Source organism: Oncorhynchus masou, unplaced genomic scaffold (genome assembly GCF_036934945.1).
Source record: "Oncorhynchus masou masou isolate Uvic2021 unplaced genomic scaffold, UVic_Omas_1.1 unplaced_scaffold_1754, whole genome shotgun sequence".
Lineage (NCBI taxonomy): Eukaryota > Metazoa > Chordata > Actinopteri > Salmoniformes > Salmonidae > Oncorhynchus > Oncorhynchus masou.
Genome location: NW_027007704.1, coordinates 98,048 through 116,370, shown reverse-complemented (window position 1 = coordinate 116,370; position 18,323 = coordinate 98,048). Strand labels below are relative to the sequence as shown.

General features: G+C 40.4%; 2 protein-coding genes across 2 annotated transcripts; both read right to left on the bottom strand.

Annotated features, from left to right (window-relative positions):
* Nucleotides 1–169: 169 nt before the first annotated feature.
* LOC135532170 (uncharacterized) lies at nt 170–1,779 on the bottom strand. Its single transcript, XM_064959784.1, has 2 exons — nt 1,671–1,779; nt 170–1,120 (listed from the first exon to the last, which is right to left on the bottom strand). The coding sequence occupies exon 2, from the start codon at nt 1,095–1,097 to the stop codon at nt 210–212; it is 888 nt and encodes a 295-aa protein (XP_064815856.1). The 5' UTR covers nt 1,098–1,120; nt 1,671–1,779; the 3' UTR covers nt 170–209.
* A 10,787-nt stretch (nt 1,780–12,566) lies between these two features.
* On the bottom strand, nt 12,567–15,196 carry LOC135532174 (uncharacterized). The gene is made up of 2 exons (XM_064959787.1): nt 15,036–15,196; nt 12,567–14,485 (listed from the first exon to the last, which is right to left on the bottom strand). Exon 2 carries the CDS (start codon nt 14,266–14,268, stop codon nt 13,576–13,578), a length of 693 nt encoding a protein of 230 aa, XP_064815859.1. The 5' UTR covers nt 14,269–14,485; nt 15,036–15,196; the 3' UTR covers nt 12,567–13,575.
* Between the last annotated feature and the right edge of the window lie 3,127 nt (nt 15,197–18,323).

Genomic DNA, 18,323 nt, shown 5'->3' with positions numbered 1-18,323 from the left:
GCTAAAATATCATTTGTATAATTCAATTGTTAATTGATTGAAAACAACATTAAAGAAAACTTTCTAAATTATCTCTGACAGTGACTTTATGACATAAAAGATAACATTGAGTGTAAGAAAACAATTTAAAAATTAAACTGATATATTGCCATTGAAAGCTAATATCTGGCCAAATTTTGGGGCTGATTCTGCCTCTCTAACTCAGGTTTTTATTTGCCATTCCAGAGGTAGAGGGGCACACCACTGTTGCCAGCATTCAGATTTTTATCGATGAGGATCAAGCCGGCCTCGTCATAAGGGCCAGTTACATCAGGGTTGGATGTAACGGTCAAGGCCTTGATAGGGAGAGATCCATCTTTCCTGAACCAGACATACACTGGCTGACCGCCTGTTCCCTCATTGAGGTTAACATTCACCACGGTGAAACCTTGCTTCACTAGGCTGGAATCGTCAGCATGGTTGATGGATGCATTCATCTTGGTGAGCCCGCCGCCCGTTTCGGTGGATTGACGGTACCAGAGGAAGATGGGCTTTCTTCCAGAACCTCTATTGAGGTCTTCACCCAGCCGGATGTAGCCCTCGTTGAAAAGGTCGATGTGTTGTTGGAATGAGGTGGTGGCAGCAACGTCACAGATGTAGGTCTTACTCTTTCTCTTCAACCAGAGGGTGATGAAATCTCCTGAGTTACCGAGGTTCAGATTGCACGGTAACCTTTCCCAGCCGAGTTTGAATTGAGCGGCCTCTTCGTTCTCATTAGTGGTGAGGAAGAGATCTTCAATGGGAATGTCATACTTAGGGTGTGCAGCACTAGAGTACCACAGCTGAATGACATATCCTTGTGTTCCAGAGTTGAGGTTTTCTGGGAGCTCAGTGAACCCTGCTTTTCGCAGGACATCTTTCATTTCATCAGTGAATGAAAGCTGGACTCTGGTGATGGGTTCACCATTGCCCTTTTTGTACCACATGTAAACTGTAATGGTCGATGAAGTGCCTTGGTTGAGGTTAACATTTATCTTGTCATATCCTTGGTTACGAAGCTGTTGCTCCCTTTCAGGGGTAGTGGAGATAACAATTTCTGTGATGTATTTAGAAGCCATTTTGTGTTGTTGGAGACAAGTGTCTGTAAAGGAAGAATACATCGCGACATTGGTCAACACATCAAATGAAGAATGAAATGACACACTAAATACACGAAAGACCAAGACATCTGATAAGTATAAAATGAAGTAATTAGTGAAAAGCTTTACTAAGTATATTCTCCAGGGGTCATAAAGGGGAAACATGGCTTGATAAAATGAAGACTTCAAGGATGCACTAAAACACCTTAAACAGATACTAGAACAGACATTTGTTCTCAGCTGAGTCAAATGATTCATTATAAACATATATAACTGAATTGGTTAACTGAAAAAAAACACATTACAAGACACTATCACACATCAGGAGTGGTGACAACGCCCCCTAGAGGACAGCATTAGTTATGTATTTGTTATCCTCTTACATTCAATTTGATCCAAATTGAAGACGGATTCTTTGATCATCTGAATCAGGTGTTATGGTGCTAGTGGAACAAGTGAAACCCATGTATCCCACCACCAACCTGCCCTTTATAGTAACACAGACATACTCATATACACATCAGAACCCTTCTTTGGAAGTAATTTCTTTACCTGCGATGTCGTGTTCTTCCTCTGTTCTGGAGTGTCTTCTCTGGTAGAAAGTGTCTTCTCTGGGAGAATGTGTCACATCGAAGAGCTGACTTTCTCTTTTATACACTTTCTCCAGTTAAGTTGGCAAATGATTCACCATTCAGAGTTCTCCAGAATACGTATTCCAAGGAACTTTATCTGTCCTCCCCTCAGACTACACCCTTCCTCTAGACATATCTCAACCTGTCTGTCCATTACCAGTTCATGTCTCCTTTTGACCCTGACCATAAAGTAGGAATCCATAGAGGTGAAACTGCCACTTCAGTTTGTGATATTACAACACAGATGTTAATTCAAACAACAAAGAAACAAAATGATGATTGGACATCGTTCCACCTGATTACCTGAACAATAGAACAGCAGAATATGTACTACGATTTAGTATTTGTTATTTATATATATTGTTTCAGAGTGTAGATCATATTTAATATTGCAGATAGAAGCCACTCTATCAGTGTAATTGTCTGCATCATTTCCAATCCCCCATATACATTGGGGAGAACAAGTATTTGAAACACTGCCGAGTTTGCAGGTTTTCCTTCTTACAAAGCATGTAGAGGTCTGTAATTTTTATGATAGGTACACTTCAACTGTGAGAGACGGAATCTAAAACAAAAATCCAGAAAACCACATGGTATGATTTTTTTAAGTAATTAATTTATACATGTTCTCCCCACTGTTTTTTTTATTTTTTATTTTTTTATTTTACCTTTATTTAACTAGGCAAGTCACTTAAGAACAAATTCTTATTTTCAATGACGGCCTGGGAACAGTGGGTTAACTGCCTGTTCAGGGTCAGAACGACAGATTTGTACCTTGTCAGCTCGGGGGTTTGAACTCTCAACCTTCCAGTTACTAGTCCAACGCTCAAACCACTAGGCTACACTGCCGCCCCTGTTACATACTAGATACATGTTCCATACTATATACATGTCACATACTATATACAAGTTACATACTATATACCCACTACATACATGTTACATACTAGATACATGTTACACACTATATACACGTTACACACTATATACACGTTACACACTATATACACGTTACACACTATATACACGTTACACACTATATACACGTTACACACTATATACACGTTACACACTATATACACGTTACATACTATATACACGTTACATACTATATATATACACATGTTACATACTATATACATGTTACATACTATATACATTTTACACACTATATACATGTTACACACTATACATGTTACACACTATATACACATGTTACACACTATATACATGTTATATACATGTTACACACTATATACACACATGTTACACACTATATACATATATAGACATGTTACACACTATATACATGTTACATACTATATACATGTTACACACTATATACATGTTACACACTATATACATACATACATGTTACACACTATATACATGTTACACACTATATACATGTTACACACTATATACATGTTACACACTATATACATGTTACATACTATATACATGTTACACACTATATACATGTTACACACTATATACATGTTACACACTATATACATGTTACATACTATATACATGTTACACACTATATACATGTTACATACTATATACATGTTACACACTATATACATGTTACACACTATATACATGTTACACACTATATACATGTTACACACTATATACATGTTACATACTATATACATGTTACACACTATATACATGTTACACACTATATACATGTTACACACTATATACATGTTACACACTATATACATGTTACACACTATATACATGTTACACACTATATACATGTTACACACTATATACATGTTACACACTATATACATGTTACACACTATATACATGTTACACACTATATACATGTTACATACTATATACATGTTACACACTATATATATACATGTTACACACTATATACATGTTACACACTATATACATGTTATATATACATGTTACACACTATATACATGTTACACACTATATACATGTTATACACACTATATACATGTTACACACTATATACATGTTACATACTATATACATTACACACTATATACATGTTACACACTATATACATGTTACATACTATATACATGTTACATACTATATACATGTTACACACTATATACATGTTACACTATAGACATGTTACATACTATATACATGTTACACACTATACATATACATACATGTTACACACTATATACATGTTACACACTATACTATATACATGTTACATACTATATACATGTTACACACTATATACAAGTTACAGACACAGTATATTTTGTATTAGTTATCTTTTTTTGTCCCACCATTCAGCTCCCCTCAACTCCACCAATCTATCTCTGAAGACTCGCCCGTTTTAATTGTTTTCTATTTGGGATATATTTTTCAACTCTGCTGTGATGTTTCACAAAAGTTCTGAACCTTTCTATTCTCATTGTTTCTACAGATTGTAAATTAAAGATAAAAATTTTGCTAAGATTATGAAAATAATATTGATCGATTGACTGTGACTTTTTAAATCACCCAGCAATGCTATTTGCAAATAGTACTCCTCAGCAATTCCTGAACTTGTGACCAAAAACAAGCTACATGACACGTTCTGACCTTAGTTCTTTTGTTATTTCTTTGTTTAGTATGGTCAGGGCATGAGTTGGGTGGGTTGTCTATGTTCCCTTTTCTATAATTTGGGATTTCTGTGTTTAGCCTGGTATGGTTCTCAATCAGAGGCAGCTGTCAATAGTTGTCCCTGATTGAGAACCATACTTAGTTAGCCTGGTATCACTGTTGAGTTGTGGGTGATTATATTCTGTGTCAGTGTTTGTTCCACACGGGACTGTTTCGTTTCATTTATTCACGTTGTTATTTTGTACTTTTCAGTGTTCATATTCTGACTAATACAACATACAAACTAATAGGACCTACAAACTAATACAACCTACAAACTAATAGGACCTACAAACTAATAGGACCTACAAACTAATATGACCTACAAACTAATAGGACCTACAAACTAATAGGACCTACAAACTAATAGGACCTACAAACTAATAGGACCTACAAACTAATAGGACCTACAAACTAATAGGACCTACAAACTAATAGGACCTACAACGACCTACAAACTAATATGACCTACAAACTAATATGACCTACAAACTAATAGGACCTACAAACTAATATGACCTACAAACAAACTACAAATATACGACCTACAAACTACAAACTAATACGACCTACAAACAAACTACAAACTAACGACCTACAAACTATGACCTACAAACTAATAGGACCTACAAACTAATAGGACCTACAAACTAATAGGACCTACAAACTAATAACCTACAAACGACCTACAAACTAATACAAACTAATAGGACCTACAAACCTAATATGACCTACAAACTAATAAACAAACTAATAGGACCTACAAACTAATAGGACCTACAAACTAATAGGACCTACAAACTAATAGGACCTACAAACTAATAACTAATATAACCTAATACTTTCAGGGGTAAAAGGCTATAGCTCCAGGTAGCAAGTTCCACTACCCTACACAAATCTCCTACCGAGGTACACAGCCGATTTACTCACCTCCTCAGACTGACTTCCCAACAGAAAGCAGAACAAGAGTTCAGGCTAGGCAGGGCCTGGAAACTAACCATTATCTCTCTCCAACGCAGCACACAAACCAAACAACAAAGGCAACCAATACTGGGCCTATCACACGCAAACAAAATATGCAAACCAAACACGTACCTCCACGGCCTCCCAAACCAGTAGTTCAAAAGATCCCGGACAAGCCCCCACTTGTCACGAACCGGCTCAAAGCCCGTAACAAAGGGAGACAACGTGGAGATAAGGAGTAACAAAATATATATTTATTAACTAAGGAAAATATACAATGGTGTGTGTAATCAGTAATCAGTAGTGTAAGTGACTGTTTTAATGAATGTGATAATGCAGGGTGTTGAAAGGTGCCAATGCAAACAAACAAAAGGCCACCAAGAACCACAACACAATCTACAAAGGTGTCTGCATGGAGAGAGTCTCCTCCATGAATGTGGAAGAGGTCCATTTACTCTGGGACACACCTGGCCCAGGTGTTTCCCATGCAGCTGACGACCCTCCCCAACTCCGCCCACCGGCATCCTAATAAGGAAACAAGAACAAAGACAGAATACGGCAGACAGAGTGGGAACTACAAACTAATACGACCTACAAACTAATACGACCTACAAACTAATACGACCTACAAACTAATACGACCTACAAACTAATACGACCTACAAACTAATACGACCTACAAACTAATATGACCTACAAACTAATATGACCTACAAACTAACACAACCTACAAACTAATATGACCAAATACTCTATGGAAAATGTCCCCGGAGTCCTCTAAAGCGAACTGTTACTCTTGTAAAAATGAGTGGAAGTATGGTGTTAGTTTTGTGCCTGGTTTTGTGTATAAAATAAATATATATACAGTACCAGTTAAATGTTAGGAAACACCTACTCATTCTAGGACTTTTCTTTATTTTGAAAACTTTCTACATTGTAGAATAATAGTGAAAACATATGAAATAACTATGAAATAACACATATGGAATCATGTAGTAACCAACAAAGTGTTATATTTTTGTGTAATATATTTTAGATTTGAGAATCTTCAAAGTAGACACCCCTTGACTTGATGACAGCTATGCAAACACTTGCCATTCTCTCAAGCAGCTTCATGAGGTATTCACCTGGAATGTATTTCAATTAATAGTTGTGCTTTGTTAAAAGTTCATTTGTGGAATTTCTTTCCTTCTTAATGCATTTGAGCCAATCAGTTGTGTTGTGACAAGGTAGGGTGGTATACAGAATAAAGTCCTAGTTGGTTAAAGACCAAGTCCATATTATAGCAAGACCAGCTCAAATAAGCAAAGAGTAACGACAATCCATCATTACTTGAAGACATGAAGGTCAGTCTTTGAAAGTTTCTTCAAGTGCAGTCGCAAAAACCATGAAGTGCTGTGATGAAACTGTCTCTCATGAGGACCGCCACAGGAAAGGAAGACCCAGTGTTACCTCTGCTGCTGAGGATAAGTTCATTACAGTTACCAGCCTCAGAAATTGTAGCCCAAAATAAATACTTCACGGAGTTCAAGAAACAGACACATCATCATCAACTGTTCAGAGGAGACTGAGTGAATCAGGCCTTCATGGTTGAATTACTGCAGAGAAACCACTACTAAAGGACTACTAAAGGACAATGAGGTCGCTCTTGCTGCTGGTGAGTCTCTGATCCACCTCTACGCAGACGACACCATTCTGAATACCTCTGGCCCTTCTTTGGACACTGTGTTAACAACCCTCCAGGCAAGCTTCAATGCCATACAACTCTCCTTCCGTGGCCTCCAATTGCTCTTAAATACAAGTAAAACTAAATGCATGCTCTTCAACCGATCGCTACCCGCACCTGCCCGCCTGTCCAACATCACTACTCTGGACGGCTCTGATTTAGAACACGTGGACAACTACAAATACTTAGGTGTCTGGTTAGACTGTAAACTCTCCTTCCAGACCCATATCAAACATCTCCAATCCAAAGTTAAATCTAGAATTGGCTTCCTATTTCACAACAAAGCATCCTTCACTCATGCTGCCAAACATACCCTTGTAAAACTGACCATCCTACCAATCCTCGACTTTGGCGATGTCATTTACAAAATAGCCTCCAATACCCTACTCAACAAATTGGATGCAGTCTATCACAGTGTAATCCGTTTTGTCACCAAAGCCCCTTATACTACCCACCATTGCGACCTGTACGCTCTCGTTGGCTGGCCCTCGCTTCATACTCGTCGCCAAACCCACTGGCTCCATGTCATCTACAAGACCCTGCTAGGTAAAGTCCCCCCTTATCTCAGCTCGCTGGTCACCATAGCGTCTCCCACCTGTAGCACACGCTCCAGCAGGTATACCTCTCTAGTCACCCCCAAAACCAATTCTTTCTTTGGCCGCCTCTCCTTCCAGTTCTCTGCTGCCAATGACTGGAACAAACTACAAAAAGCACTGAAACTGGAAACACTTATCTCCCTCATTAGCTTTAAGCACCAACTGTCAGAGCAGCTCACAGATTACTGCACCTGTACATAGCCCACCTATATTTTAGCCCAAACAACTCCCTCTTTCCCTACTGTATTTAATTTATTTATTTACTTTGCTCCCCTACAACTCATCCAGAACGCCGCAGCCCGTCTGGTGTTCAACCTTCCCAAGTTCTCTCACGTCACCCCGCTCCTCCGCTCTCTCCACTGGCTTCCAGTTGAAGCTCGCATCCGCTACAAGACCATGGTGCTTGCCTACGGAGCTGTGAGGGGAACGGCACCGCAGTACCTCCAGGCTCTGATCAGGCCCTACACCCAAACAAGGGCACTGCGTTCATCCACCTCTGGCCTGCTCGCCTCCCTACCACTGAGGAAGTACAGTTCCCGCTCAGCCCAGTCAAAACTGTTCGCTGCTCTGGCCCCCCAATGGTGGAACAAACTCCCTCACGACGCCAGGACAGCGGAGTCAATCACCACCTTCCGGAGACACCTGAAACCCCACCTCTTCAAGGAATACCTAGGATAGGATAAAGCAATCCTTCTCACCCCCCCTTAAATGATTTAGATGCACTATTGTAAAGTGGCTGTTCCACTGATGTCAGAAGGTGAATTCACCAATTTGTAAGTCGCTCTGGATAAGAGCGTCTGCTAAATGACTTAAATGTAAATGTAATGTAAATGTAATGCCAGATATGTAAACATTATTAAAGTGACTAGTGCTCCATTCCTTAAAGTAGCCAGTGATTTCTAGTCTGTGTCTATAGGCAGCAGCCTCTAATGTGCTAGTGATGGCTGTTTAACAGTCTGATGGCCTTGAGATAGAAGCTGTTTTATAGTCTAATGGCCTTGAGATAGAAGCTGTTTTACAGTCTCACGGTCCCTGCTTTGATGCACCTGTACTGACCTCGCCTTCTGGATGATAGAGGGGTGAACAGGCAGTGGTTCAGGTGGTTGATGTCCTTGATGATCTTCTTGTTTGGACTTTCTGTTACAATGTGTGCTGAAGTTGTCATTGGAGAACAGGGAGTACAGGAGGGGGCTGAGCACACATCCTTGTTGGGCCTCAGTTTTGAGGTTCAGCAAAGTGGAGGTGTTGTTTCCTACCTTCGCCACCTGGGGGCAACCCGTCAGGAAGTCCAGGACCCAGCTGCACAGAGCGGGGTTGTGACCCAGGGCCTTGAGCTTAACAATGAGCTTGGAGGGTACTATGGTGTTGAAGAGGAGCTATAGTCAATGAACAGCATTCTTACATAGGTATTCCTCTTATCCAGATGGGATAGGGCAGTGTGCTGTGTGATTTCGATTGCGTCTGTAGATCTATTGGGGTGGTAAGCAAATTGAATTGGGTCTAGGATGACAGGTACAGTAGAGGTGATATGATCCGTGACTAGTCTCTCAATGCGTTTCATGATGACAGAGGTGAGTGCTACGGGGCGATAGTACTTTAGTTCAGTTACCTTTGCTTTTTCTTGGGTACAGGAACAATGGTAGCCATCTTGAAGCATGTGGGGACGACAGACTGGGATATGGAGATATTGAATATGTCCGTAAACACACCAGCCATCTGGTCATGCTCTGAGGACTCAGCTAGGGCTTCCGTCTGGTCTGGTCTGGTCTGGTCTGGTCTGAGGACTCAGCTAGGGCTTCCGTCTGGTCTGGTCTGGTCTGGTCTGAGGACTCAGCTAGGGCTTCCGTCTGGTCTGGTCTGGTCTGGTCTGAGGACTCAGCTAGGGCTTCCGTCTGGTCTGGTCTGGTCTGGTCTGGTCTGAGGACTCAGCTAGGGCTTCCGTCTGGTCTGGTCTGGTCTGAGGACTCAGCTAGGGCTTCCGTCTGGTCTGGTCTGGTCTGCTCTGGTCTGCTCTGGTCTGGTCTGGTCTGGTCTGGTCCGGTCCGGGCTGGTCTGCTCTGGTCTGCTCTGGCCTGTCTGGTCTGGTCCGGTCCGGTCCGGTCTGGTCCGGTCCGGGCTGGTCTGGTCTGGTCTGGTCTGGTCTGCTCTGAGGACTCAGCGAGGGCTTCCGTCTGGGCCGGCAGCTTTGCGAGGGTTTATTTACATTATTTACATTTTAGATATTTCACTCATGTCGGCCACAGAGAAGGAGAGCCCACTGTCACGAACCGGCTCAAAGTTTGTAACAAAAAGGGAGACAACGTGGAGATAAGGAACTTGAAGCTTTCCAACTTCTCCACCGTTGCTGTGGATACGGGGATGATTGAGTTGGAGGCGTGCATGTCTGTACTCCCTGTTCATGGGTGAAAAAACATTGGTATTTTTTTATCCCTTATTTATACAGGTTATTCTCATTGAGATCTTGAAAATTAAAGAGACCCACACACTCTAGTAGCTCAGATGCAAAAATGTAATTACCAACGTTTCGACAGCCAAGCTGTCTTCATCAGGGTATAATCACAAACACTGCGGGATGACTCGTTTATGTAGTGTCAAACGACACAGGTGTCTGTAATCATGGCCAAGAGTGGCCTAATATCATTGGTTAATTATCAAATATTAAAATGGCATACAAAGAACAGCATACAAACAACAAATGGATAGCATACGATCATAGATTAATTTGACTACACAAGTTTACAAACAATTACAATGGCAATGTCACTTGAAATTAAAGATCCAGGCAGCCTCTCGTTTTGACAATAAATTATCAAGGTCACCCCCTCTCCTAGGGAGGGTGACATGTTCGATGCCAATATAACGCAGAGACGAAATCGAGTGGCCTGCCTCCAAGAAGTGGGCCGCAACTGGATAAGTCAAGTTTTTACACCTAATGGTGCTACGATGCTCTGAGATACGTACTTTTAATTCACACTTTGTTTGACCCACATCATTATTACCACAAGGACAAGTTATAAGATAAATAACTGCCTTAGTGGAGTAACCTTTTATTGGGATCGATTTCCCTGTTTGTGGGTGTTTGAAGGATCTAAATTTATAAGTGCCATTGCATTGAGCACAGCCATTACACTTGTAGTTTCCATCCAGTAGGGGCGTAAATAGACGAAAATCAGAGTGTACCAATTGGTCTCTGAGATTTCTGCCCCACGAGAATACGACCAAGGTAAGGTACGAAAACACATTACCGAGACGATCATCGGATTTTAGGATGTGCCAATGTTTGTGAACAATTCCCTTAATTTGTTCAGAGCACTTTGAATAGCGGGTAGTTAAAACACAAGAATGCGTCTTTTTGCGAGACTGACCTTGAAAAAGGTCATGTCTCATTTTGTTTTGAATTTTCTCAATGGCAGTATTAATCTGATCATTCTTGTAGCCCCTCTCCTTGAACTTTCTTTGCGTCTCAGCCATATTTCTGAAATCTGAATAAAAATGAACATCTGCTGTTTCAATAAGATCCCCAATGTTATTGATATACAAAATGAACAACAGTGGGCCCAAAATAGAACCTTGCGGAACACCTGAGCACAACTCTATGGACTCAGATTTACAACCATCCACCATTACACATTGTGTACGTTTTGATAGGTCATTTATAAACCAATCTAGAGCATGACCAGTAATTCCACAACATTTGAACCTTTGCACTAACAGAGCATGGTCCACGGTGTCAAATGCCTTCGACAATCAATAAAATCAGACACTTCTTATCAAGGACACAGTGGATGTCATTTAAAACCTTCAATGTTGCTGAGACCTAAAACCTGATTGCATTCCATTTAAGATGTTGTTTTCTTGGAAGTAGGCCTTTAGCTGCCTACTAACTAAGGACTCCAGTACCTTTGACAAGACAGACAATTTTGATACTAAAATGTCTGTGATCAATACAATCCTGAAGTGTTGATTAGTCCTAAGCACAGTTGCTTCCTGTTTGAGTTTCCTGCCTATAGGAAGACACGGAAGAGCAGGTTTCCGGGTACAGTACATTGGTGCGGCGTCCTGGTACGCTGACACGGTCGCCAGGTGCACGGTGTTTCCTCCGTCACATTGGTGCGGCTTCCGGGTACAGTACACGCTGACACGGTCGCCAGGTGCACGGTGTTTCCTCAGTCACATTGGTGTGGCTGGCGTCCGGGTACAGTACACGCTGACACTGACACGGTCGCCAGGTGCACGGTGTTTCCTCCGTCACATTGGTGCGGCTTCCGGGTACAGTACACGCTGACACGCCAGGTGCACGGTGTTTCCTCCGACATTGGTGCGGCTTCCGGGTACAGTACGCTGACCGGTCGCCAGGTGCACGGTGTTTCCTCCGTCACATTGGTGCGGCTTCCGGATACAGTGGGCATTGTGTCAAGGTGCACGGTGTCTCCTGCGTCCATTGGTGGTGCGGTGCAGGCTGGTCACATTGGACACACCTGAGTCTGTATGGTGCAGCCACGAGACAACCTGTATGGTGCAGCCACGAGACAACCTGAGTCCGTATGGTGCAGCCTGAGTCTGTATGGTGCAGCCACGAACCTGAGTCTGTATGGTGCAGCCACGAGACAACCTGAGTTGGTGCAGCCACGAGACAAGACTGGAACTACCAATTGACTCCATGAAGTTGGGGAGAAAAAGGGGTAAAAAACTAGAAAAAGAGAGAGAATTCTGTTATGTTGAAAGAACGAGACCAACTAAATTCTTTATAAACTGCTGGGGTGTTTATTCGCTACAACTCTCCTCACATTCATTACAGGAAGCAGATACGGTGGCTCCCATAGGACAGATAATGTGAGTCAAAGGGAACACACAACAATAAAACACAAGGGCTGAATAGTGAACATAACAACTGTTTATTATTGATTCTCATGACAACACAATGTTGCTTTACTTTGTTTGTCAACGATGTAATTGTAAACAAACACTGTACGACCTCAAAACATGGTTACAACTAACGTTGATATCATGGATGGTCAGTCCTTACATCCACAGCTCTATCTATGCATTTGAGTGGTTACATTTCTCCAGCCCCATCCCTCAGCTGGTTACCAAATCAGTGACAGTGGCTTCTCCTTTTGTTGACTACAGATTTAACCCACGTTGTTAAAGAACGCTTCAAAGTTAATCACGCTGATTGTATTTGAATTTTTCTTATAATCTGTGCTGTTTTGCACCACGGAAATATTGCATTGAGAGCCGAAACAAATCATATAGATAGAAGACTGGATGATCAAGTCAAAGAAAAAATATCATTCAATCTGCAAGGCACTCAAACTTTGTCAAATGTGAGTTCTCAGTGAAACAAATCTTTAGTTATGTTATTTCTCAGATTTTTACATCATCAACCTGAGTGTGCATTTGTGAGCTTTGTCCCATTCCTGGTCATTATAATATAAATGGTAATGTACAGTAGGTGTTATCAGGCCTTTGTGATAAGGTCAAGCATTTGATGAATTAAAAGGTACAATGTTCTCATTTGCTATGCTTTCTTTATTGATTAACAGAATGATCAGTGTTACACAGGAATCGTTTTAATTGTATTACTTTACTCAGGTTTTTCAAAACAATATCTGACTAACACAATGCAATATAAAACCTTTCAACCCCTTGGTATATTCAGAAGACGTAAACCTGCTGCTAAAATATCATTTGTATAATTCAATTGTTAATTGATTGAAAACAACATTAAAGAAATCTTTCTAAATTATCTCTGACAGTGACTTTATGACATAAAAGATAACATTGAGTGTAAGAAAACTATTTAAAAATTAAACTGATATATTGCCATGCAAAAGCTCATATCTGGCCAAATTTTGGGGCTGATTCTGCCTCTCTAACTCAGGTTTTTATTTGCCATTCCAGAGGTAGAGGGGCACACCACTGTTGCCAGCATTCAGATTTTTATCGATGAGGATCAAGGCGGCCTCGTCATAAGGGCCAGTTACATCAGGGTTGGATGTAACGGTCAAGGCCTTGATAGGGAGAGATCCATCTTTCCTGAACCAGACATACACTGGCTGACCGCCTGTTCCCTCATTGAGGTTAACATTCACCACGGTGAAACCTTGCTTCACTAGGCTGGAATCGTCAGCATGGTTGATGGATGCATTCATCTTGGTGAGCCCGCCACCCGTTTCGGTGGATTGACGGTACCAGAGGAAGATGGGCTTTCCTCCAGAACCTCTATTGAGGTCTTCATCCAGCCGGATGTAGCCCTCGTTGAAAAGGTTGATGTGTTGTTGGAATGAGGTGGTGGCAGCAACGTCACAGATGTAGGTCTTACTCTTTCTCTTCAACCAGAGGGTGATGAAATCTCCTGAGTTACCGAGGTTCAGATTGCACGGTAACCTTTCCCAGCCGAGTTTGAATTGAGCGGCCTCTTCGTTCTCATTAGTGGTGAGGAAGAGATCTTCAATGGGAATGTCATACTTAGGGTGTGCAGCACTAGAGTACCACAGCTGAATGACATATCCTTGTGTTCCAGAGTTGAGGTTTTCTGGGAGCTCAGTGAACCCTGCTTTTCGCAGGACATCTTTCATTTCATCAGTGAATGAAAGCTGGACTCTGGTGATGGGTTCACCATTGCCCTTTTGTACCACATGTAAACTGTAATGGTCGATGAAGTGCCTTGGTTGAGGTTAACATTTATCTTGTCATATCCTTGGTCACGAAGCTGTTGCTCCCTTCCAGGGGTAGTGGAGATAACAATTTCTGTGATGTATTTAGAAGCCATTTTGTGTCGTTGGAGACAAGTGTCTGTAAAGGAAGAATACATCGCGACATTGGTGAACACATCAAATGAAGAATGAAATGACACACTAAATACACCAAAGACCAAGACATCTGATAAGTATAAAATGAAGTAATTAGCGAAAAGCTTTACTAAGTATATTCTCCAGGGGTCATAAAGGGGAAACATGGCTTGATAAAATGAAGACTTCAAGGATGCACTAAAACACCTTAAACAGATACTAGAACAGACATTTGTTCTCAGCTGAGTCAAATGATTCATTATAAACATATATAACTGAATTGGTTAACTGAAAAAAAACACATTAAAAGACACTATCACACATCAGGAGTGGTGACAACGCCCCCTAGAGGACAGCATTAGTTATGTATTTGTTATCCTCTTACATTCAATTTGATCCAAATTGAAGACGGATTCTTTGATCATCTGAATCAGGTGTTATGGTGCTAGTGGAACAAGTGAAACCCATGTATCCCACCACCAACCTGCCCTTTATAGTAACACAGACATACTCATATACACATCAGAACCCTTCTTTGGAAGTAATTTCTTTACCTGCGATGTCGTGTTCTTCCTCTGTTCTGGAGTGTCTTCTCTGGTAGAAAGTGTCTTCTCTGGGAGAATGTGTCACATCGAAGAGCTGACTTTCTCTTTTATACACTTTCTCCAGTTAAGTTGGCAAATGATTCACCATTCAGAGTTCTCCAGAATACGTATTCCAAGGAACTTTATCTGTCCTCCCCCTCAGACTACACCCTTCCTCTAGACATATCTCAACCTGTCTGTCCATTACCAGTTCATGTCTCCTTTTGACCCTGACCATAAAGTAGGAATCCATAGAGGTGAAACTGCCACTTCAGTTTGTGATATTACAACACAGATGTTAATTCAAACAACAAAGAAACAAAATGATGATTGGACATCGTTCCACCTGATTACCTGAACAATAGAACAGCAGAATATGTACTACGATTTAGTATTTGTTATTTATATATATTGTTTCAGAGTGTAGATCATATTTAATATTGCAGATAGAAGCCACTCTATCAGTGTAATTGTCTGCATCATTTCCAATCCCCCATATACATTGGGGAGAACAAGTATTTGAAACACTGCCGAGTTTGCAGGTTTTCCTTCTTACAAAGCATGTAGAGGTCTGTAATTTTTATGATAGGTACACTTCAACTGTGAGAGACGGAATCTAAAACAAAAATCCAGAAAATCACATGGTATGATTTTTAAGTAATTAATTTATACATGTTCTCCCCACTGTTTTTTTTACCTTTTTTTAGTTTTTTTATTTTTATTTAACTAGGCAAGTCACTTAAGAACAAATTCTTATTTTCAATGACGGCCTGGGAACAGTGGGTTAACTGCCTGTTCAGGGTCAGAACGACAGATTTGTACCTTGTCAGCTCGGGGGTTTGAACTCTCAACCTTCCAGTTACTAGTCCAACGCTCAAACCACTAGGCTACACTGCCGCCCCTGTTACATACTAGATACATGTTCCATACTATATACATGTACACATGTTACTATATACAAGTATACATACTATATACCCACTATATATATACACGTTACATACACTATACATACACGTTACACACTATATACACGTTACACACTATATACACGTTACACACTATACATACACGTTACACACTATATACACGTTATATACACGTTACACACTATATACATGTTACACACTATATACACGTTACACACTATATACATGTTACACACTATATACATGTTACACACTATATACATGTTACACACTATATACATGTTACACACTATATACATGTTACACACTATATACATGTTACACACTATATACATGTTACACTATATACATACTATATACATGTTACATACTATATACATACTATATACATGTTACACACTATATACATGTTACAGACACAGTATATATTTGTTACACACTATATAGTTATCTTTACACACTATTTGTCCCACCATTCAGCTCCCCTCAACTCCACCAATCTATCTCTGAAGACTCGCCTATATACGTTTTAATTGTTTTCTATTTGGGATATATTTTTCAACTCTGCTGTGATGTTTCACAAAAGTTCTGAACCTTTCTATTCTCATTGTTTCTACAGATTGTAAATTAAAGATAAAAATTTTGCTAAGATTATGAAAATAATATTGATCGATTGACTGTGACTTTTTAAATCACCCAGCAATGCTATTTGCAAATAGTACTCCTCAGCAATTCCTGAACTTGTGACCAAAAACAAGCTACATGACACGTTCTGACCTTAGTTCTTTTGTTATTTCTTTGTTTTAGTATGGTCAGGGCATGAGTTGGGTGGGTTGTCTATGTTCCCTTTTCTATAATTTGGGATTTCTGTGTTTAGCCTGGTATGGTTCTCAATCAGAGGCAGCTGTCAATAGTTGTCCCTGATTGAGAACCATACTTAGTTAGCCTGGTATCACTGTTGAGTTGTGGGTGATTATATTCCGTGTCAGTGTTTGTTCCACACGGGACTGTTTCGTTTCATTTATTCACGTTGTTATTTTGTACTTTTCAGTGTTCATATTCTGACTAATACAACCTACAAACTAATAGGACCTACAAACTAATAGGACCTACAAACTAATAGGACCTACAAACTAATATGACCTACAAACTAATACGACCTACAAACTAATACGACCTACAAACTAATACGACCTACAAACTAATAGGACCTACAAACTAATAGGACCTACAAACTAATAGGACCTACAAACTAATAGGACCTACAACGACCTACAAACTAATATGACCTACAAACTAATATGACCTACAAACTAATAGGACCTACAAACTAATAGGACCTACAAACTAATAGGACCTACAACGACCTACAAACTAATATGACCTACAAACTAATATGACCTACAAACTAATAGGACCTACAAACTAATATGACCTACAAACTAATACGACCTACAAACTAATACGACCTACAAACTAATACGACCTACAAACTAATACGACCTACAAACTAATACGACCTACAAACTAATACGACCTACAAACTAATACGACCTACAAACCTAATATGACCTACAAACTAATAGGACCTACAAACTAATAGGACCTACAAACTAATAGGACCTACAAACTAATAGGACCTACAAACTAATAGGACCTACAAACTAATATGGCTATAGCTCCAGGTAGCAAGTTCCACTACCCTACACAAATCTCCTACCGAGGTACACAGCCGATTTACTCACCTCCTCTGTCAGGACCCGGTTTTCGAACCTGGGTCTCCGGAGTGAGAAACAGTCACTTAACCAACTGAGCCACGAATAGACAGCAGAACCCAGAAGATGAGGCAGACACAGCAGTACTTAAGACGGTGTATTTAATAAAGAAAAAATCCTAAAATAAAAAATGGCAAATCCAAAAGGTGGAAGGTAAAACACAAAAAGACCTAAAAAGAAACTCACCAAAACTAAACAAAAACAAAAAACAGAATACCACAAGAACGTTACCCGGAATCGACAAGAGCACACAGAACACTAGGGCAGGGTGCTAACATACAAACACAGAGCACAGAACTGAGGGAAACAAAGGGTTTAAATACAATCAGGGGAAACGAGACACAGGTGCAAACAATAATGGGGATCAAGGGAAAAACAGGGACAAAAAGCACAATGGGGACATCTACTGACAAACAAGTGGAACAACCCTGGCCAAATCCTGACAGAATCCCCCCTAGGAACGGCTCCTGACGTTCCTACCAGCTCTCTCAGGATGGAGGACCCTGAACTGACGAATGAGGTCAGGGTCCAGGATGTCTTTGGCAGGAACCCAG